The sequence below is a fragment of the Cucurbita pepo genome, chromosome 1, assembly GCF_057944985.1.
Source record: "Cucurbita pepo subsp. pepo isolate OVF chromosome 1, ASM5794498v1, whole genome shotgun sequence".
NCBI lineage: Eukaryota > Viridiplantae > Streptophyta > Magnoliopsida > Cucurbitales > Cucurbitaceae > Cucurbita > Cucurbita pepo.
The window spans coordinates 4,257,238-4,276,043 of NC_141798.1; the positions used below are offsets into that span (position 1 = coordinate 4,257,238).

At 36.8% G+C, this 18,806-nt stretch overlaps 4 protein-coding genes across 6 annotated transcripts; 2 read left to right on the top strand and 2 right to left on the bottom strand.

The window, feature by feature from the left end:
* The first annotated feature begins 722 nt into the window (after positions 1–722).
* Positions 723–3,897, top strand: LOC111791208 (Core-2/I-branching beta-1,6-N-acetylglucosaminyltransferase family protein). Its single transcript, XM_023672467.2, has 2 exons — positions 723–2,030; positions 2,966–3,897. The coding sequence occupies exons 1-2, from the start codon at positions 1,488–1,490 to the stop codon at positions 3,605–3,607; spliced, it is 1,185 nt and encodes a 394-aa protein (XP_023528235.1). The 5' UTR covers positions 723–1,487; the 3' UTR covers positions 3,608–3,897.
* Positions 3,898–4,162: 265 nt separating this feature from the next.
* Positions 4,163–6,480, bottom strand: LOC111805290 (pentatricopeptide repeat-containing protein At1g10270). Its single transcript, XM_023690323.2, has one exon. It carries the CDS (start codon positions 6,373–6,375, stop codon positions 4,429–4,431), a length of 1,947 nt encoding a protein of 648 aa, XP_023546091.2. The 5' UTR covers positions 6,376–6,480; the 3' UTR covers positions 4,163–4,428.
* A 136-nt stretch (positions 6,481–6,616) lies between these two features.
* On the top strand, positions 6,617–10,512 carry LOC111799863 (Cytochrome c oxidase biogenesis protein Cmc1-like protein). 3 transcript variants are annotated; one of them, XM_087126859.1, is made up of 6 exons: positions 6,617–6,716; positions 7,024–7,093; positions 7,736–7,840; positions 7,938–8,426; positions 8,658–8,772; positions 8,876–10,512. In XM_087126859.1, the coding sequence occupies exons 2-4, from the start codon at positions 7,049–7,051 to the stop codon at positions 8,022–8,024; spliced, it is 237 nt and encodes a 78-aa protein (XP_086982985.1). In that variant the 5' UTR covers positions 6,617–6,716; positions 7,024–7,048; the 3' UTR covers positions 8,025–8,426; positions 8,658–8,772; positions 8,876–10,512. The 3 variants fall into 3 exon arrangements, with proteins under 3 accessions (XP_086982985.1, XP_086982983.1, XP_086982986.1); XM_087126857.1 differs by having other exon boundaries at positions 8,658–10,512; XM_087126860.1 differs by lacking the exon at positions 8,658–8,772.
* On the bottom strand, positions 8,730–18,753 carry LOC111799854 (uncharacterized protein At5g08430). The gene is made up of 11 exons (XM_087126862.1): positions 18,530–18,753; positions 17,615–17,694; positions 16,781–16,968; positions 15,536–16,409; positions 13,064–13,173; positions 12,398–12,457; positions 11,864–11,914; positions 11,704–11,776; positions 10,853–11,035; positions 9,349–9,517; positions 8,730–9,255 (listed from the first exon to the last, which is right to left on the bottom strand). Exons 1-11 carry the CDS (start codon positions 18,622–18,624, stop codon positions 8,910–8,912), a joined length of 2,229 nt encoding a protein of 742 aa, XP_086982988.1. The 5' UTR covers positions 18,625–18,753; the 3' UTR covers positions 8,730–8,909.
* Between the last annotated feature and the right edge of the window lie 53 nt (positions 18,754–18,806).

Consider the following 18,806-nt stretch of genomic DNA (forward strand, 5'->3'; position numbering starts at 1 on the left):
AATAAATTTGTGCATTTAATTTAATTTAATTTCTATTATCTATTATATTTCTAACATTAAATTATAAATTTAGTTCTTAAATTTTAAAATGTATTGTCGTGGACTTTCAAATTTAAGTAAATAGATCTCAAATGCGTACAAAATTTAAAAAAATTAATTGATCTATTAGATAAAAAATTGAATGTATTGTAGGATCATAAATTTTCAATTTTATGAATGTTCGTAGATTTGTGAATTTGAAAACATAATAAGATCGGCTAAATCCAAAATGATCTGTTAGATAGTTTTAAAAATATATGGACCAAATAGACATACGTAGTTTCATAAGTCTAAATAGGTAAATAACTGGACATATTCAACTAACGTAAATACATGTATTATGAACTAAAAAGTTATAAATTTGAATCTCTCGTTGTGTTAAGTTGTCTAGGTACATATTTTGGTAATGATTAGATTGACATTAATTGAATGCGTTTTTGGTTTATAGGCAGGTTTTTAACAGAAAGATGTATTCAATTTAAGTACAACAAAGGTAACCATATAAAATTGAATATTTGACCTAATAAAGAAAGAGGTGATGTATTAATGTTATGCTCTAATTGGTGTAGATAAAAATGTATTGTTTTTTAAGGTAATAATTGATTAGCGACGTGTTGTGTGTATGTGGGATGATATTAAATGAGACACATGGTTTAGCTTAGAGAATAGCATAGAGAAAATTGTATTATATTCTTAGCTGTTGGTTTGGCTTCTCATGTGGAAAGAGGTGCCGTCGGATTCGGCACCACCCGGCGATAAGAGCGCTCTCGTTTCGCACGTCACAATCTTTTCCTTCCAAAATCATTAAAGAAACTGTTCATAAAATTCCGCTAGAAATTAAAATAATTCGAACCCGTTTCTGTCCGTGTCCAGACCCACTTCCGAGAGACCAAAATCTCACTTTCTATCTCTTATTTTCAATTTTCATTTGGCTTCTTCCCCCAAATCTCAGTGTGCCCACCAACCCCACCCATCTCAATTTCACTATGTTTCGATAATGATGCGTTTTTGAGTTTCCCATCTCTTTCAAATGCGATTCTAACTTCTTCATCTCCCTCCAATTGCCTCTGTTTTTCGTTTTCAGATCGCTTGCTGCTCGATCCTTTTCTGCAGATTCAAACCCATTGTTCTTGAGGTTTTTCGATTGTGTTCTTGATTTTTCCTGCTTTGTTGTTTCCGCATTTTATGCCCATTTTGGGAAGGATCACGTCCCGCTGTTTGTTGTTTTTGGGTAGTTTCTTATCTGACCACAACGCTTTTACATTACGATTCTTCCCTTGGGATTCCCTCGAATGCCTGAACTCTGGTAGATTTTGCTCAGTTCATCGATCTCCCTGTTGATCAAATCCAAGAAACTGGGTGCTGGATTGTGTCTTTAAGGATTTAAGGATCAACTGGGAAACTGAAACGTCTGCTTTGTATTTTCGGTTTTTGGGGTCTCAACAGCAATGCCTCGGTGTAGGGTGGACAAGGATGAAGGAGAGAAGCACCCTGGTTTGCTCAAACTGATGCAGATTCTGTCATTTTTGGTTGTTTTTGTGGCTGGAGTTGTCATTGGATTAGCAACAACTTCACATATTAGCAGATACTTTACCTCACAGACTGAGCTTTATTCTCTAATCAATCATTTTTCTGTTCCTAATACTCTGGTGGAAGAGAACTGTAGTGGTTCAGACATGTGTAAGGGAAGGGAGTGTTCAAGTTTCCATTTATTCATCCATCCAGAGAATTTGACCCATACCATGTCTGACGATGAGCTCTTCTGGAGAGCTTCAATGGTGTCAAAGAAAGAGGATTACTATCCCTTCAAAAGGATACCAAAAGTGGCCTTCATGTTCTTAACCAGAGGACCACTGCCCATGCTGCCATTATGGGAGAGGTTCTTTTCTGGCCATGAGAAGCTGTTTTCTATTTATGTGCATGCCCTACCAGGCTACGAGCTAAATGTGACCAGCAGCTCTGCTTTCTACAGACGCCAAATTCCCAGCCAGGTTTTTCCCTCCTTTTTCAACTTGTGTATTGATATTATGCGATTCTACATTGTTGCTGCCATGTTTAGTATAATCAATGTCTGCAAAATGTGCCAAAATGATAGAATACAAGTGATTAGATACATCAATCTGAAATTATAGATAACATGTTCGGTTTAAACCTCTTGACCTTTTGGTTGAGGAAATAAAGCTATGCTAGAGTTGATAGGCCTAAACTTAAGTTCATCCGTTTGGTCATGGTTTCTAAATCTTATTGAGCTTTAGAACACTAAACCTTGTCTGATAAAAAGATTTACCGTTCATGATATCAAAAGGAAAGCATTAGTGCATGATTAACTCAAGACTGAAGGGTTTGATGCGATGATTCTGTTGTCTGCCATGTCAAACTGCTGTAAACTCTAGAGGAATCCCTTCTAAAAGATTGTTGAGGTAAATCTGCAGTTTTGGCTATCCTTTTACAGAGGCAGGAAATTTCATCCTAGCTTTACTTGTTAAGTGGTTTCTCTACCTCCTCATCTTTGTGATGCCTTTGTGAATCCTGTACATTTCTTTTGGAAGGCAAATTAGAAGTAAACATTGGATACTAATTGATAGAGTGACATAGATAATATGGAATACAAACCTCAAAAATAATGTACGTTCTCTTGCATGTATCGAGATCCATACGTGCAAAAGTATTGAAGCCTTTGAAATAATGTTTCTAGTATGGCATGTTTAGAACTTTGGCTCTTTGAAACTGTTGAAGAATGGACTAGAGAATGTATTTGGACTCTGCTAACTTCTGCTATGGTGGCTGGCTTTGATTGCATAACTACTTTACCTCAATGTTTTATCAATCTAGAATAGAAAATTTCAGCATTGCTTCCATATTCTCCAAAGTTTGATCGAGTTACTCGCATAATTCTTTTAAGAACAAGGTCATTTCATTTTTGCAGTATGTTTCTTGGGGCTCAGTATCACTTGCTGATGCCGAGAGGCGCCTTCTAGCAAATGCCCTGCTTGACTTTTCAAATGAACGTTTTGTTCTGCTTTCTGAGAGCTGTATCCCAGTGTACAACTTTCAAACAGTCTACAAATATCTGATAAACTCTGCCCACAGTTTTGTAGAATCATATGATGAACCGACCAGGTACGGGCGTGGTCGCTATAGTCGCAAAATGCTTCCAGATATTAAGCTCCAGCATTGGAGGAAAGGGTCCCAGTGGTTTGAAATCAGCCGTGGTCTAGCCGTTTATATTGTTGCAGATACCAGATACTACACTCTGTTTAAGAATTTCTGCAAGCCTGCTTGCTACCCAGATGAGCACTATATCCCTACTTACTTGAACATGTTTCATGGTTCTCTGAACTCAAATCGCACGGTGACATGGGTCGATTGGTCGTTGGGAGGCCCGCATCCTGCAATGTACGAACCAGCTAACGTCACTGAGAGTTTTATAGAATCTATAAGAAATAATGGGACAGAGTGCCTATATAATTCCGAAACGACTACTGTTTGTTACCTCTTTGCTCGAAAGTTCGCTCCATCTACCCTGGAGACCTTGCTTAACCTGACCTCATCAGTAATGAATTTTTGAACATTCTAGTTAAAAGCAGACACGTCTGTTGTTCTTTTTCTTTTTATCTCTTTTGGGTGGGGTGGCGGGATGGATCGACCAAGTTCCTAGGCTTTGGTGGCACATTTTGTTATAGATGCCCATCTACATTGGTGGAAGAATGATTCAGTTTTGGTTCAAATGTATAGATTTTTGTTAAGAGATTTGAGTTCCCCTTTTGAGAGATACTCCCGCAAGAATTGAATCCTTCAAAGAAGGAAAAATGTAGTGTAGTAATTTATTTTTATTTTATTCATTGCCTATTTGCTCCATCTAAATTTCTCATCTCTTGTTTAACAAGATTTGTATAGACAGGCGAGTTGGTGATCGAGCCTGGTCGACCGATACTACTATGGAAGATTTGATATCTACTCCATTTTATTTTTTATGAGCTTGATTGATGTTCTCTTGCTTTTTACTAGACAGCATAAAAAACGACATAGATGTAAGAATGTGTTCTTAGATTCTCCCATTATAGTTTGGAAGTAGAAACTATGCCCTGCATTCCAAGGATATTGCATTGTTACAGATCTGTAATGATGTCTCAAATGATTGAGTCAAAATATTATTAATAAATTTGTGAGTTTAAATAGTGTAACAAGGGAATCTACCTTAATATATAGGTAAACACATAATATCTCAGGCAGTCACCATGGATATTGCAAAATCCTCGTACTAACAAGAAAGCTTGAATAAGAGGACAAGTGGCACAAAGAGGTGGTATGTAATTCATCGCAGTATTGCGTTGAACTCAAAGTCAAAATTTGACAATATCACCCTCCAATAACCTGGGAAGCAAAGAATCAAGCTACTGCCTGCCCAGCCATTTGGGGGGGTTGTGAATGCTGCTGCTGTTCTTCCATTGAAGGCGGTGGACCTGATGATGGCTGTTGTGGTCTTGTCATTTGAACTGATCCTGATTGAAAATAGTTGGGGCCTGTCATTTGAGGTGCTGAAGGGCCGTAACTTCCTCTAAATTGAGGGACCTGCGATTGTGAAATTCTTGGCGGCCCAGACGTGGGGCGATAAGGGGCATGTCCCCCTCTGTTCATCATTAACAGTCTTTCAATCTCTTCATTCCGGCCGGACTTTACAAATACCTCTTTAACAAATTCCTGAAGTGAGGGAGTGAGGCCAATACCGTACCTCATTACCTGGTCAAGCAACATCCGACTAGCATCGAGAGCACCTTCATTACATAGCCCTCTAATCACCACATCATAGCATGTGGGATCTGGTTTAGGATCCCTCTCTCCCATTTTTGTTAAAATCTGAGCACATTCAACTGCCTTGCCATTCTTAATCAATTCGCCGAATACCCTGTTTCCGAAGCTAGCTACGACTCTCAAACCTACATCGACCATTCTGTTGAAAACTTTCAATACATCATCAATCTGCTCAAGCTTTAAATAAGCTTCGATCAATGTCCTATGAGTTGGGACATCAGGGGACAAGGACTTCGAGCAAAGCTCAGCAAAGAAAGTCTCTGCATCTTCCATCATTCCATGCTCACAAAACCTTACAATAATATTGTTATACCCTGCAACGTCCATCGCAAAAGGCCTCGACTTTGGTTGAGTTCCCACCTTCCGGAAAGTCTCTACTGCTTCTGAGAACTTACCAAGCTTAAAGCACTCATTAACCATTATGTTAAACGTGTCTGAATTGACTGCTTGGAAATTTGGAGGAGTGTGATTATCCAACATCTGATCAAATAAGGTCCAAGCCTCCGTTTTCTTCCCATGCTTGAGCAAAACCTCCAACAGCACATTGCAAGTGGCTGGAATCATCTTGAATTGCCTATCAAGCAATGACTTGTACGATTCCATGGCCTCCTTTGCTTTCCCCTTATTAAAGAACCAATCCATGAACGTAGCATTCACAACTCCATCATACACCAAACACCTCTCCTTCAACTCATCAAACAGTTCATTCGCCTTCTCCAAATTCTCCAAATTTAGAAACCCGGAAATCAAATTATTATAAACCAACGAATCAGCCCCATGCCCTTTATTCAACATTTCCCGCAGAAGATCCACAGCCTCCCCAATCCTCCCAGAATCAATCAATCCCTTGGTCAAATGCCGATAAGTTACTGCCGAAGGACTAAACGGAGCGTTTGCAATAATATGGCGATAAATCTCAAGACCCACATCAACACGACCCTCATCGCAATGAGCATTAATCAAATTATTATACGACACAACATTGGGAACTATATTCGACTGGTTAAAGAAGAACTGAAACAGTGCAATCGCATCACCATACCTCTTGGCCCGATACATGGCAGCAATAATAGCGTTACAAGTGAAAACCGTGGGCCGGGTGTTCGAGAACACAGAGTGGCGAGCGACAGCAGAAGCCGCATCAAGATCACCGGCACGAATTAGGGATTGAACACGATTGTGAAGGCTCAGACGAGGCCCCACAAGAGCGGATGTGGAGTCAGGAAGACGAGGAGCATTAGGATCACGCTGAGGGGGCGGATAGTTGTCGCGGCGAAGAGCGTGGAGAGGGGGTTCGATACGAAGACGGCGCTTTCTACGGCGTCTTTCGGCAGCAGCTTCTTCGGCAGAGGAAAAAGCAAATGAGCGGGCATGGAGCAGCGAAATAAGAGAAGAGCTTTGCGAGGATGGAAGAATCGGGGTCTGCAGATGTTGACTGAGAGGACCAATGCTCAGAGCTCGAGAATGCGATGGCGAGGTTGAAGTGCGGTGGAGAGAGCGGAGGAGGAGGTGGTATAGTGACATGATTCTACGGCGAGAGAGAGCAGAGGGACGATGAAGAAGATGAACCGTTAAACCCTAGAAAACAGAGAATCAGGGGTTTGGGACATTTCTGTACACATCGAAAAAGACAACTGCCATTTTATGTTTAGGATTTTATTTAATTTCATAAATAGTAAAAAAAAAAAAAAAGTAATTACCGAAATATATAAAATATATAATTATATATTTTCTTTATAAAAATTATTTCTTTTTAAATCTGTAACATTTATATATATACATATGGTTTCTAGTATTTTTGTATAGACATAGAACGAAAGCTGGCCGTTCTCAATTCGGGATCAGATTTTTCATGCTTTTCACAGGTTGGGTTTCTTGATTTGAATCTTCTTCTTCATCGATTTGATTCATATGCGTTTTTGTAGATCGACAGTTCTAAAATAGCACTGATTCTATGGCCAAAAATAATCGTAGTGATTCTCCGGAAGTGGATATGAAAACCCTATATTTCGATTGAAATTGTATAACCGCTAATGGATTTGTTTAGATAATAGTTTGAATCGGAATCTTAAACATCCGCATCCATTCTCTTCTCTCTGAAACGAAATCGATGCAATGATTGTGTGGTTTCTGAAAACGATTTTGGGTTTTTTATGAACTACTTTGTTGCAGGTTGCTGTGGATCTCATAAGTGAATATGCATCCTCCTCTAACTTTGCATAAGCACCCGATGTGTGCTGAAGTGAGTTCGAAACTATGTTTTCTTAATATATATATATATATATATATATAGTTGAATTCCTCGAGATGGTTGGACTTGACCTTCATTTCACTTTCGAATTTTTTTATTATGCTGTATGCTTTCAAGAAAGAAAAAGAAAATCTTAGCTTGAACTCCAGGTTACCCTTCTTGAATTCGCACACCCATTCTAATGATGAATTCAAGTCACCTCTATTCAATGAAGGGCTGAATAATTGACATCTCGTTCAGTTTTATGCTGATGGAATTCAAATGATGAGTCTGGAGTTATAATTAGTTGAACCGTGTTAAGTAGGTGGTCCGGTGCAGTGAACTTACGGCTGTGAAATTGCGGTAGGAACTAAAATTTATCAACTAACTAGCAAGAGAATCTCTATAGATTTCCTTGGTGATCATTGGTAAAATAAGTTCTAATTACATGATGCCCACCTATTAAGTTATTAAAATCTTTTGGGTTTCTTAGCAACCAAATGTTGTATAGAGTTAGAGGTCGAGTTAGAGCAAGAAAATCTTCCAGTAGTTTACTAAAGCCCAAAATTCCCTACTGTTATGTGATTTTGTTACCGGAAACCAGTTTTTAAGAACTATAATTTTCCTGCTCTTCTCTTTCCATCACTTGTACAGATTATTGAGGAGTTTCAAAAGTGTCATCTAGACCATCCCATTGCAAAATTTTTGGGTGAATGCACAGATCTCAAAATTAAGCTTGATCGATGTTTCAGGCAGGAAGTAAGTTTTCTGTTTCTACACTCTAATTTTCCTTCGTTTCCTTTGTAGACCTGCTCCTTTTTCCATCTCAGATGACACTTTCTATTTCTGTTCACAGAAAGCTCTGAAACGAAAGGCAAACTTTGAGCAGAGTAAAAAAATGAAGGAAAGGCTAGATGCTTTAAGAAAGGAAAACGCTTTATGAAGTAGTTAGGATATGGCACTCATGGAAAGTGTTTCAAGACGAAACATTTAACTAATAAGACATCGAGATTGGGAAGATACGTAAATTCATTACAGAAATCTAGAAATTTGTTGCCAGTTTCAATGGTTGAAGACTTTGAATGACTCCAGAGTGTGGAAGAGAGAAATTTTAGTTTCAACACAAAACTTGTAGATTGTGAAGCTGGTGTCGAGCAAAACTGCAGTTTTGGTTGGGAAATTCAATTTTATAAGGCTGGTTCTCATATGGGAATATACTTTGTATGCTTGAAAACTGGCCATAAATATAATTTAGTTGACATATTTCTGGTCTCCAGCTATAATTGTGACGAGACGAATGCGAAAGATTTGCCCCTTGCATACAATTTCTCAAGAATCTTCTGAGGTAATCTTTTCTATATGTTTAATCCATTTTGCAATTCTTATGTTGGTAATTTGATCATTGAAATATTAAAAGATTTGCCCCTTGCATATAAGGTTGCTTTTCTTTGAAACTCTATTACATCATGACTATGTTTTAAATCTGGCTAAAAATCTTTGCTGTAGTGCTTACTATAAAAGATCTCTTGCTATCATCAGATTATGCAACATTGACATATTTATATTTCTTTTGAAGGCGACGGAGAAAATGATAGACAAAGATTCAAATGTGTAAAGGTTAAAAGGACAAAACGTAAACCCTAGGCTATACATAAAAGACCAATTCTGATTCCCAGGTTTCACATGAAAGGGTTTGTTTCTTATAAAAAAGAGGTTCCATTGGAAGCACTAGGCAGCAACTGTTTCTGCACTACCGTATATAATTCTAACTGTACAGTAGTTTTGTATCAACAGGCATTGAGTTGGTTGATACAAAAGTACCCAAAATCTATTCAGGGAAAAACAACCTAATGGCATCGCTCAAAGGGATGCCCTCTTGCGAGCTCTGACCATTCTTCCAAACTTTACATTTCAACTCAAATGAGCTTCGGTCCCTCCATTGCTTCAGTAATGACAGTGGCAAGGGTCCCCTTGTCTCCCCTTGAGGACTTGCACAATACCACAGGGAGAAATTTGGATTCTCTGAAGTCTGCATTTTATCTTCAGCTTTCAAATCCTCGTTATCGCTTAGCTCAATCAACTCTACTTCAGAAGCCCTTTTGCTTTTGAACTTTGATTTCTGAATATTGATATACTCACTTTGCCTTTTGATGCTGGAAAGCAATGGTTTGGAATATGCATATTTCTTTGGTAGAATGGATTGATGCTGCTCTCTATGAGGTTGAAATTCTGCTGCTGGGATGCATGATTTTGTAGCAAAACCTTTACATGCTTTCTCCTTTGGCAGAAGAGGTTGATGCTGCTCTTCATGAGTTTGAAATTCTACAGCTGAGATATAAGATTTTTGAGCAAAATCTTTACAAGTAGATACCTCGAAGTGTTGCTGCTTCTCTGAAATAGTTTGCATGCCAATCAAACATTCTTCTACCATGGCAGCTGAGGATCAAGTCAGAAAATAAAAACATAGTTTGTCAAAATATTGATCTTTGATGCTAATTATAATATAGATGGTAAATACGCATTTGAAACAAAAGGGCAACTATTGTTCTCAATCACGCTGCGCACTCCTTTTGTATCTACTCGAATCAATTTTCTATATAAGTGAATCTCAAAAAATATTAGAACATGATCCAAGTTGCATTTGAGGCCTGCCTTCTGTTATTCATGGACAATCATTTAACACATGGCCTAACCTTGGAAATGTGTATATGTGAGACTCAGGTTAAAACTACTATTTTGTACCTAAACTTTAGGTCTCATTCCATTTTACTTAAACTTAGCTAAACGAGTCAACCCCCATAGGATGCAATTCTCGGCAACCCATAGAGATTGGTCACCTCTTTTAAAGCACACCCTTGTAACTCACATGGTCGTAGTTGATAAGTTTCTTTTATCAAATTATTCGATTGAATAAGAATCTTTCTCTATCCCAGGTGGCTCACATGAGATCAAAGCCAACCAACTCTCAATTGGCAAACTAAAACTACCAGCGGCTGAGCCCTTCAACAGTAACCCAACAGTAAAAGAAAGCACTGATATAACTCCTTGTATTCTACCAGTCAGAGTTAGTAACCTATCAAGAGAAATTAAATCTTCAAATTCCAATCCACCAGTTCAAAGGATTTGAACTACCTACAAAGTTTTTTTTTTTTTTAACTATGGTTCGAGTGGAATCGAAGTACTTTTAAGATAAGAGCAAGCTTTGATAGAATGTCAAAACTTTTCAATAGTGTTAGTTTTCCAATTGATTGGAACATTATTGTTCTAGCGACATTTATTCAAATTGGGACATGTTTACTCATACCTTTTAGGCCTTTCGATTATTTTACTGCTATTTTCTTCCCTTCTGGGTTTGAATTGTAAAACATTTATAAACCTTTTCATTAATTAATGAAAAGTTAATGTCTTGTTCAGGTAGGGGGGGGGGGGGGGGGGGGTGTTGAAAAAAAAACATACAAATGAAACAATAAACAAAGAAATCACCAACATAGGCAGCACTTAGGATAGAAACAGCACGTCCAACTTGGGAGGCAGAAAACAATATGCTCTGGTCTGGTTCATAAATCCAATGGAACAAGATACAGGGCCAACTAAATTCAACGGATCAATGGCTCTAAAATTCAATGCAGCAACTAGGATAGAACAGACATCCAAAAGGGAGCACTTCTTCAAAGTTAAAAGTGAACATCTGAGCATCCATTATTCAAAAAATAATAAGCAAAGAGCAAGCCTGACCAAAAAAAAATCATTACTATGAGAAAGATCACTAACCTGTGGCAACTTTTCTGACGTCGCTCCCATCAACCAACATGTGATTTTCTTGTTCATTCTGCTTTAGTAAATCATCAAATGTAGGTTCAAGAATATCTGCTATCACTTCTGGCAGTTCATGGATCAACCGTGCTTGTTCTGATGACTTTTGAAGTAGAAGTCTTTTTTCCATGTACTCGAACAATGTACACACAAAGCACTGGTTATGGAAACTTATTTTATTCTTGTTTAGAAAGAAAAAATGCCGGCTTGGTCAGATCCACATGAAACTCCCCAACAGAATAAAATGGACCCAAACTGAAAAATGAAGTACATGGATAGGCAAAACCATGTCTGTATATTTCCATATTACAGTATTATTATTGTTGTTATTGTTATCATCTTAACTAAGAAACACAACTTTATAGCCTAAAAGTATATAGAAGAATGTCTGGAACTGTAGAAGTTGAAGAAAAGGTATACTCAATACACAAGGATATAATTGTTAGTATCAAATATCCTAAGTGATTCCAACTCACGGATACATAATGTTAGATGTCCTGTCCTGTCTAGAGGTTGTAACAATTATCCCCTCATCCCAATTGTACGCTATCTATCTTTCTTCTGTCTACTTGTAAGTATTCATATGTTAAATGACGACTTGGTATACAATGAGTACACAAGTCCAATGAGAAAAGCTTAAACTAAATTATTGTTGATCGTTACCCTTATTGTAAAGGTGGAACCATAATAAAATGAAATGGCACCAATTAGAAAGTCTATTTAAATTTTATGTCTTCCAAAATAAGTCATTGTCTTAATTTTAGCCACCCCAAAACGACATATATCATATAAAGTGAATCAGATAGGATATTCTCTTCTCCATCCCTTCTCATTTGCGTGATCAATACACGTTTGCAATCTAGCCAGCTCCTCTGTAATCCACTGTCAGTGAAAGAAATATAAACCAGTTGAATGTATTTAGAGTTGAAAACAATTATTTGCTTTAAATTTAATCGCAGATTACCCTACATGTTTCGTGATATCCTCATGCAGACTTTTTGCCTTCTCGTAAAGCTCCATCTGAGGAAAAAAAAAAGAATTATATTGAAGGATGAGTAAAACTGTACATTTGGAATTATGCCTCTGACCGTAGCAATACCAAGGAAAGAAACTCTTCAAAAAAGATATAGTCTTTGGCATTATAGGAAGAATAGATTATAAGACATGCATGAAATTAAGAGAGACATGCATATTCACAACTACTTACGGGCTTTGATCATTATACCATTGTTATGCTCACCATTGTAAAAAAGACGAACAAATAGAATTAGGTAAAACTAAGTGTCAGGCGTTTTCTAGATCAATCTGTTTCATAAATTTACAGAAAGCCACTGTCAGTCACCTGGCAAGAACGTTCACGAAGCTACTACTATAATAGTCCATGAAAACAGTGACTTGCTCAACCGAGAATATACTCTCTCAAGAACAGAAATCCCCACAAAAGTTTTTCAGTTAAATAATTCTCTACAAGTTCAAGGATGCCTCAAAATTCTACAGACTTACCACAGTGGGATTCTTCAGCAGGCCATTTTTCATTCTCTGGCGCAAATCCTCACATTCTTCCTGCAATACTAGACACTTGGTCAAAATTTCCCCAGAATATCTATATTTCAATATGAGTAGGGTGGATCCCTAAGAGAACATCGGAGGCTTCTTTTGAGATCAGAACGTTACAAAGAAGGAAGTTTCTACCGGCAGAGAAAATCCTTCTCATGCAACTCCAGTATAACTGTTCAATTCCGTGATGCACCCAACTCAACAGATCGTAACTTTACCTAGGCATGCTAATCAGCATTCGATTGTTTTAGATTCTGATTTACAATTTATCACCATCTGTGGCACAAAATTAAAGAAAACTTGCAATTTATCTAGAAAAACTTCAGAGTAAAAACCATGAGGTTTGCTAAAATTAGGAGAAGGTCTTTCCCTTCTTATCTAAGGATTATAAATCCAGATCTTCATCACAAGGAGCAACTCAACTTCAAGAGTTCCCTGTCCCGAAACAAGATATTAGAGACAGTGCTAAAATTTAAAAGATCCTTGAAAAACTCTATATGTCACAATTATCTTATAATTAAAACATAGTGGGAACTGAAAATTTTCTCCCGACGGTGGGATATGAATTTTATTAGCAGACGATAGAAATTAATATAAAGATGTATTTTCTACCTCACAGAAGTCATCGTCTGATAAATTGTAGATTGGTATATAGTCTAGTCGATAGGTAACTTGCAGGAGAATTTCCTGCTTCCCAGTATTGCTTGAATCTATCATTATGCCTGTGATGTGCAGAAAAAGGTTTAGAACAAAGCACAGTAATTTACAAATCACCTGCAGCACTTTAATATGTAATTACAAAAGATAAATCAGTTTCAGCAAGAGAAAGGTACGGCAAACACAGTTCTAAAGGTAGATAAGGTGCTTAGGAATAATTTTGAAAAGAACATTTTGTTATTCTCGCCAAAAGTAAAGATTAAGTTCTTTTCCAGTAGGGAAAAAAAAGAATAACATAAATAAAGCTGGACTTTCGTCTTAAAATGCTACACTTAGTGCCTTCAAACTGAACAAATAAATAAATCCGACACCATAGCTTGATTTATCAAATTTTGTTCACTAGTCATTGTCTGAAAATTCAATGATAAGTTCCACGATGAGCCAACTTTAGTATGCAGAGCAAATAACATGAACAGTAACTGATGCACGAAAGGACAATCTATTCTATAATTTAACCAAATTCATTTCACCATAGAAGAAATTAGATTAAAAAATTCAAACAATAAACTAAGCACTAATGTTTCCAACAGATGGCTGTTGCTTCTGTTTATAATCATATACTCTACCTCTTTTTCCATCACTTTTTACCACCACCTCCACCTCGCTCTCTCTCTCTTACATTTTTCCTTTTCTACACCTCTTTCTGTCAGATTCTCTTTCATCTCATTCCCTCCCTGTTCCTCTCAAGCTCAAGTCCTCGCCAATCTATATAAGCCATTTGCATGGTCATTCAAGTTGCATGTGAGTTGTGAACACGAGCTCAAGGCTAAGCTACTAAAAAGCAAAGGGAATGTTCGTGCATGTGGTTAGTTAGGTAAATGTTCAAGATGCCTGCAACCCTGCAAGATCAACAGGCTCAATTTAAAAAAGAACAAACCTTGCCTTTTAGTCTCACAGATTTGAATATCTTGAAAAGAGTGGCAAGGCAAGAAAAGCCTTACAACCGACCATGGTTGAGACTGGAATCATGGAACCACACTCTCCAAGATAGTAGGATTGTGACACATGGGGCTTCAAGCTCGTGATTTTTTTTTAAGAGGTCTAGGGTGAGGGATGCCTATCTACTTTAAACAAAATCCTCATTTGTTTAATAGTGTTCTATGTTTAATTGTTCTCTCTTTAAACAATCTCTTTCATATATTAAAAAATTGCTAAATCTATATTGTGTCTTAACTCACTAAATTATGCAAGGACTCGTGTGCACGCTGTGGTTCAGAAAAGATAGATGAAATGACCTTTGAAAGAGAGGTGAATGAGACAAAACTACTACGGTCCAACCTACTTGGATATCAAAACTCCCTTGCTTACATATTAGAGATTAAAAACGCAAGTCAATAATTTTGAATACAGTGAATAGAGAAATATGAGAAAATTTTAAATGAACAAAATAAATCGTTAGCTTTGTACATTGCTGATCTCCAGTTTCTGTTGGCTAATGTCTCTATAGTTAAGGTTGGGCTTTTAAGTGACTCAAGGAAGCGATCACTTCAATCTTTGGGCTTGTTTTCACTTAATTTGTTAACTCGACATCTTGCCTTGACTTTTCCTTTGAACAAGGATTTATTTTCTGCTTTATGGAATTGCAAAAGACCCAAGGGGATTAATATTTTAATTTGGATTATGCTTATCGGATCTTTAAACTGTTCAGAGGTTCTCCAACGGACACTTCTTTTGATTGCATTTCTCCATCTATTTGTATGCTTTTGCTGTGCAGCAGAGGACTCTCTTCAACACAAGGTCTTTAATTGCTGATATTCTCGGTAGGTTTGGGCTAGTTTGTATTCAGTTTTCAGCCTACATTGTGTTGCAGTTGCTTCTTGGTTCTCCTTTGTCAGCCAAATCCAAGACTCTTCGGTGCAATTTAGTGAAAGTCATTCTTTTGGAGCTTTGGTTTGAAAGAAATCAGAGGATCTTTCAAAACAAGCGTCTCTCCTCTTTTGACTATTTTGAATCAGCTCGTCTTAAAGCTTCATTATGGTGCTACCTTTCTAAATGCTATGCTGATTATTTTATACAGGACTTATGCTTGAATTGAAAGGCTTTTATTTTCTCCATGTAGCTTTTTGTTTTGTTGTTTTCTTGTCTTTTTTTTTTTTTTTTTTTTTTTTGTACTATTTTTATTCTCACTCCCGTGTGGAGTTTTTATTTTTGGGTATTAGCCACTTTTCATTATTCATTATTTCAATGAAAAGCTTAGTTTCTTGCTAAGAAAAACAATAAAAGAAAACACCATGAAAAAAGGCAGCATACCATAGAAGTAGCTTCTCCTGCAGATAACTTGGACAAAATATTTAAATGTTTCAAATATTGAGCTTACATATTTCTAAAATGCAATCACTAATCTAAGCAACATAGATAGTTAATTACCTGTAACTTGTAGCAACTGGTAAGAATTTTTCTGTGAATAGTCGTTGGGATCGGATTTAACTCTTATAAAACTTCCAATCATTTTTCCTTCAAAACATTCAGGATTCTCGAGAAGCCTCTCTACTAAACTTCTTTTCAGATAGACCAGTTTGATGTTTGCTGAAATGATAGCAGCAGAACAAGTATGTGACACATCTGACAGTTCCAGTTCGGCAGGTTTTCTATCTGAGATCAACTTCCTTGGCTTTTTACAAGCCATAGAAGAATTATCATCCTTCTCTTCAATACTACTTGTGCTCTCATCATCAGATGATTGCTCCATGTTTTCAGCAAAATGAGCAGTTAGGTGCTTGTGTACAGTATTCACATTCATTGATTTCCTTCCAAAAACAGCTTGTAGCTTAGCATCACAAATAATCTTCTTCTTTTTCAGCGGATGGAAAAGCTTGTTTTCTTTACAATAGGTTGTAATTATAGAAGTCACATCATGCTGTGACAACTTTTTTCTTGTATCCTTGCCAATTGTTGAAAGAAATTCTATAACTGGTTTTGACCCCCATCCAATGAACTTTTGGTCACTTGACTTCATTTTTTTTCTCGTAGTGCATAGCTTCTCCTTGCTTCTTTTGCATTTTCTTACTAGTTTGTGCCCTTCTTCTGTATCCACCAACTCTTCATAGTCTGATGAAATTTCATATTCATCAGTGTCTTCTTCTGATTCCTCAATTTCATTTCTAAAATTCCTTCCCTTCTTCAATAAGTTACTTGCCATATGAACAAGTTCTGCTGTCAAGCCCTGTTTTTTCTTCATCAGTTCCCAGTATTCCTTGAATAGAAATTCATAAGTCTCACGATCATTGAAGTCAACCTTTGTCTGCAAATTAGCAAGCATAGAGGTAAGACGAAATCAAAAGGAAGCAATAATCTTTGATTCACCAAACCAAATATCTCAACAAAGAGCCGAATTTACATATTTCCATCAATAAATTTAAGAATAATTTAATTGGTTGAAATTTTTGATAAATTGTCTTGAAACATTTTTTTCCTTACCAGATTAGGTAAGATTATTTGGCCGAATGCATGCGCTTAACAGTATGGTTCCTCATGAAATAATTTGACTTGTTTGTTGGAATGAATGAAGAAAACGGAAGGACAAAACCAAAAAGGAGAGGGGTTTGTTCATGGATATTCCACTTGTGCAAAGGAGTAGGATCAAACAATCATAAAAAGGACAAGTGAGAATACCCCATCAATGTCAACATCTTTACCGTCTTCTATAAGTAATGTGAGCTGCAAACAGTGATTGCAGAATCCTCTCCAGCCTCGAACACGCACAAACTCAGCATTAAAAATGCAGCGTCCACATACAGCTTGTGGGCAGCAAACACAACGGAACTTTGAGGTTTTATGGCAGAGGAAGCATGAATGCCAGTCTGATACATAATATATATCATGATTTGAGGAAACTGAAAAAATATAAATGACACAGGCAGACAAAAAAAAACTACTAGATATCAAAAAAAGCAACATACAAAAAGTGAGCTTACACTTCCCAGTTATATAAACTGGTCTTATTGAGGCCTCCGAGTGTATGTACTATGTTGAAGACATGGGATACCATATACGGGGAAGGCATCAAGTAGGTTTGTGGAATAACACATAATCGTTAATAAATCTTTTCCAAAATTAGAAAGATGGCATAGTACAAGAGTCAGAGAAATATTCACAGCAGATAGCACGATATGACTCATGCTTCACTTGCATCCATATGTTATAGATATGTTAATTTCATAAATTTGAAAGTAGTCAATGACAGACACCATAATAAACATGTCCAGGGACTACATCATACCAAGCTCTTTCTCCCGGCAGTCGTGAAACCAAAAATGGGGGAGGCTTGACACTCATAAGACAATAGCAGATGATAAACTTTGTATTCTCGTACTTATCAAAAGTTGTAACCCGTATTAAGAAGATATCATTAAATAAGCAACTAGCGACTGTTTAATTAAAACAGACTAAAATCCATACATGACACATAGATCACTCTTAAAATCATAATTGCTTTCAGCATCTTACCACAGGTCCAACGATCTTCAGACTCCACAGAAGAATCTTCCCTTCCAACACATTCAGGGTGATACGCTTTAAGGCAATCTCTGAAATCATTATACAGAAAGAAAATCCATGATCGAAGAAATATTTATCTGGACAGAGAAGGATAGATACATAAGAGTGTCCCAAATCCCTTTTGATAACTACAAAAATAGACTGAAGAAGCAATCTACTCCATCGCATCTTCACAGAATCTTATAGTAATTTTAAATTTTAACAACAGAGTCCAAATGCATCACATCTACAGTACATGCATACAAAATCCTTACCGATATACGAAGAAAAAATGTTTTCAAATCATACAAGTTCACTCATGAATACTCATAAACTGATACATGTGCGTTTTTTTTTTTCTTTTTTTTTTAGAGGGAGAGAGAGAGAGAGTGATAGAAACAACTTTCCTTGAATCAATGAAACGTCTCCGGACATAATGTGGATTAACATGCTGAACTCGGTAGAGAATTCTATAAATTTTTACTATCATACTAAATAAATAACCCTGATCGTCATACTAAAAGCTTCGAAGTGTGTACTTTTCTCAAAATAATTTTAGGAGAAACTTTCCCTGAAAATTACAATGTGAAAACAAGTGAACACTGGTGAGTCAAGGAAAAATAAATTAAACTATTAAGAACCCAATTGTAACACGATTGTGAGGAAAAAGGAGAAAAAGAACAAACAAACAAGCAAACAGACCAGCAGAACTTTCGTTCATTTCCATTTTCCACTTCATTTCGCTATTCGTCCGATTTTACATGCATGAACTTCCTATCTAAACATGAACATCTCAGTGCTTCTCCTAGCATAACCATTTCTCCTAAGAAAATCCTTGCATGAATAAAACAACGAATGGGCATTCTCAATGGTAATGGAACTCACTTGAAGTCGCAAAATCTGAGGAGTCCTCCATCTTTACAAATGAAGCAAAAATCCTCTCCGATTTCTTCTTTCCTTGTGCATTTCTTCTTTACCATTTTCGTAAATCGAAGCTTGAAATCACTGAACAGTTTCACAGTGAGGACTGAGGATCAGGAAGGACCCTTTTATGAAATGATGATTACTCTAACCCATTTTGCAAAGCAATGATTAAAAGCCTTAAAATATGACTTCTCCTTTAGAGGGTTTTGACGGCAAATTTTTAACTCGACAAAAAAAA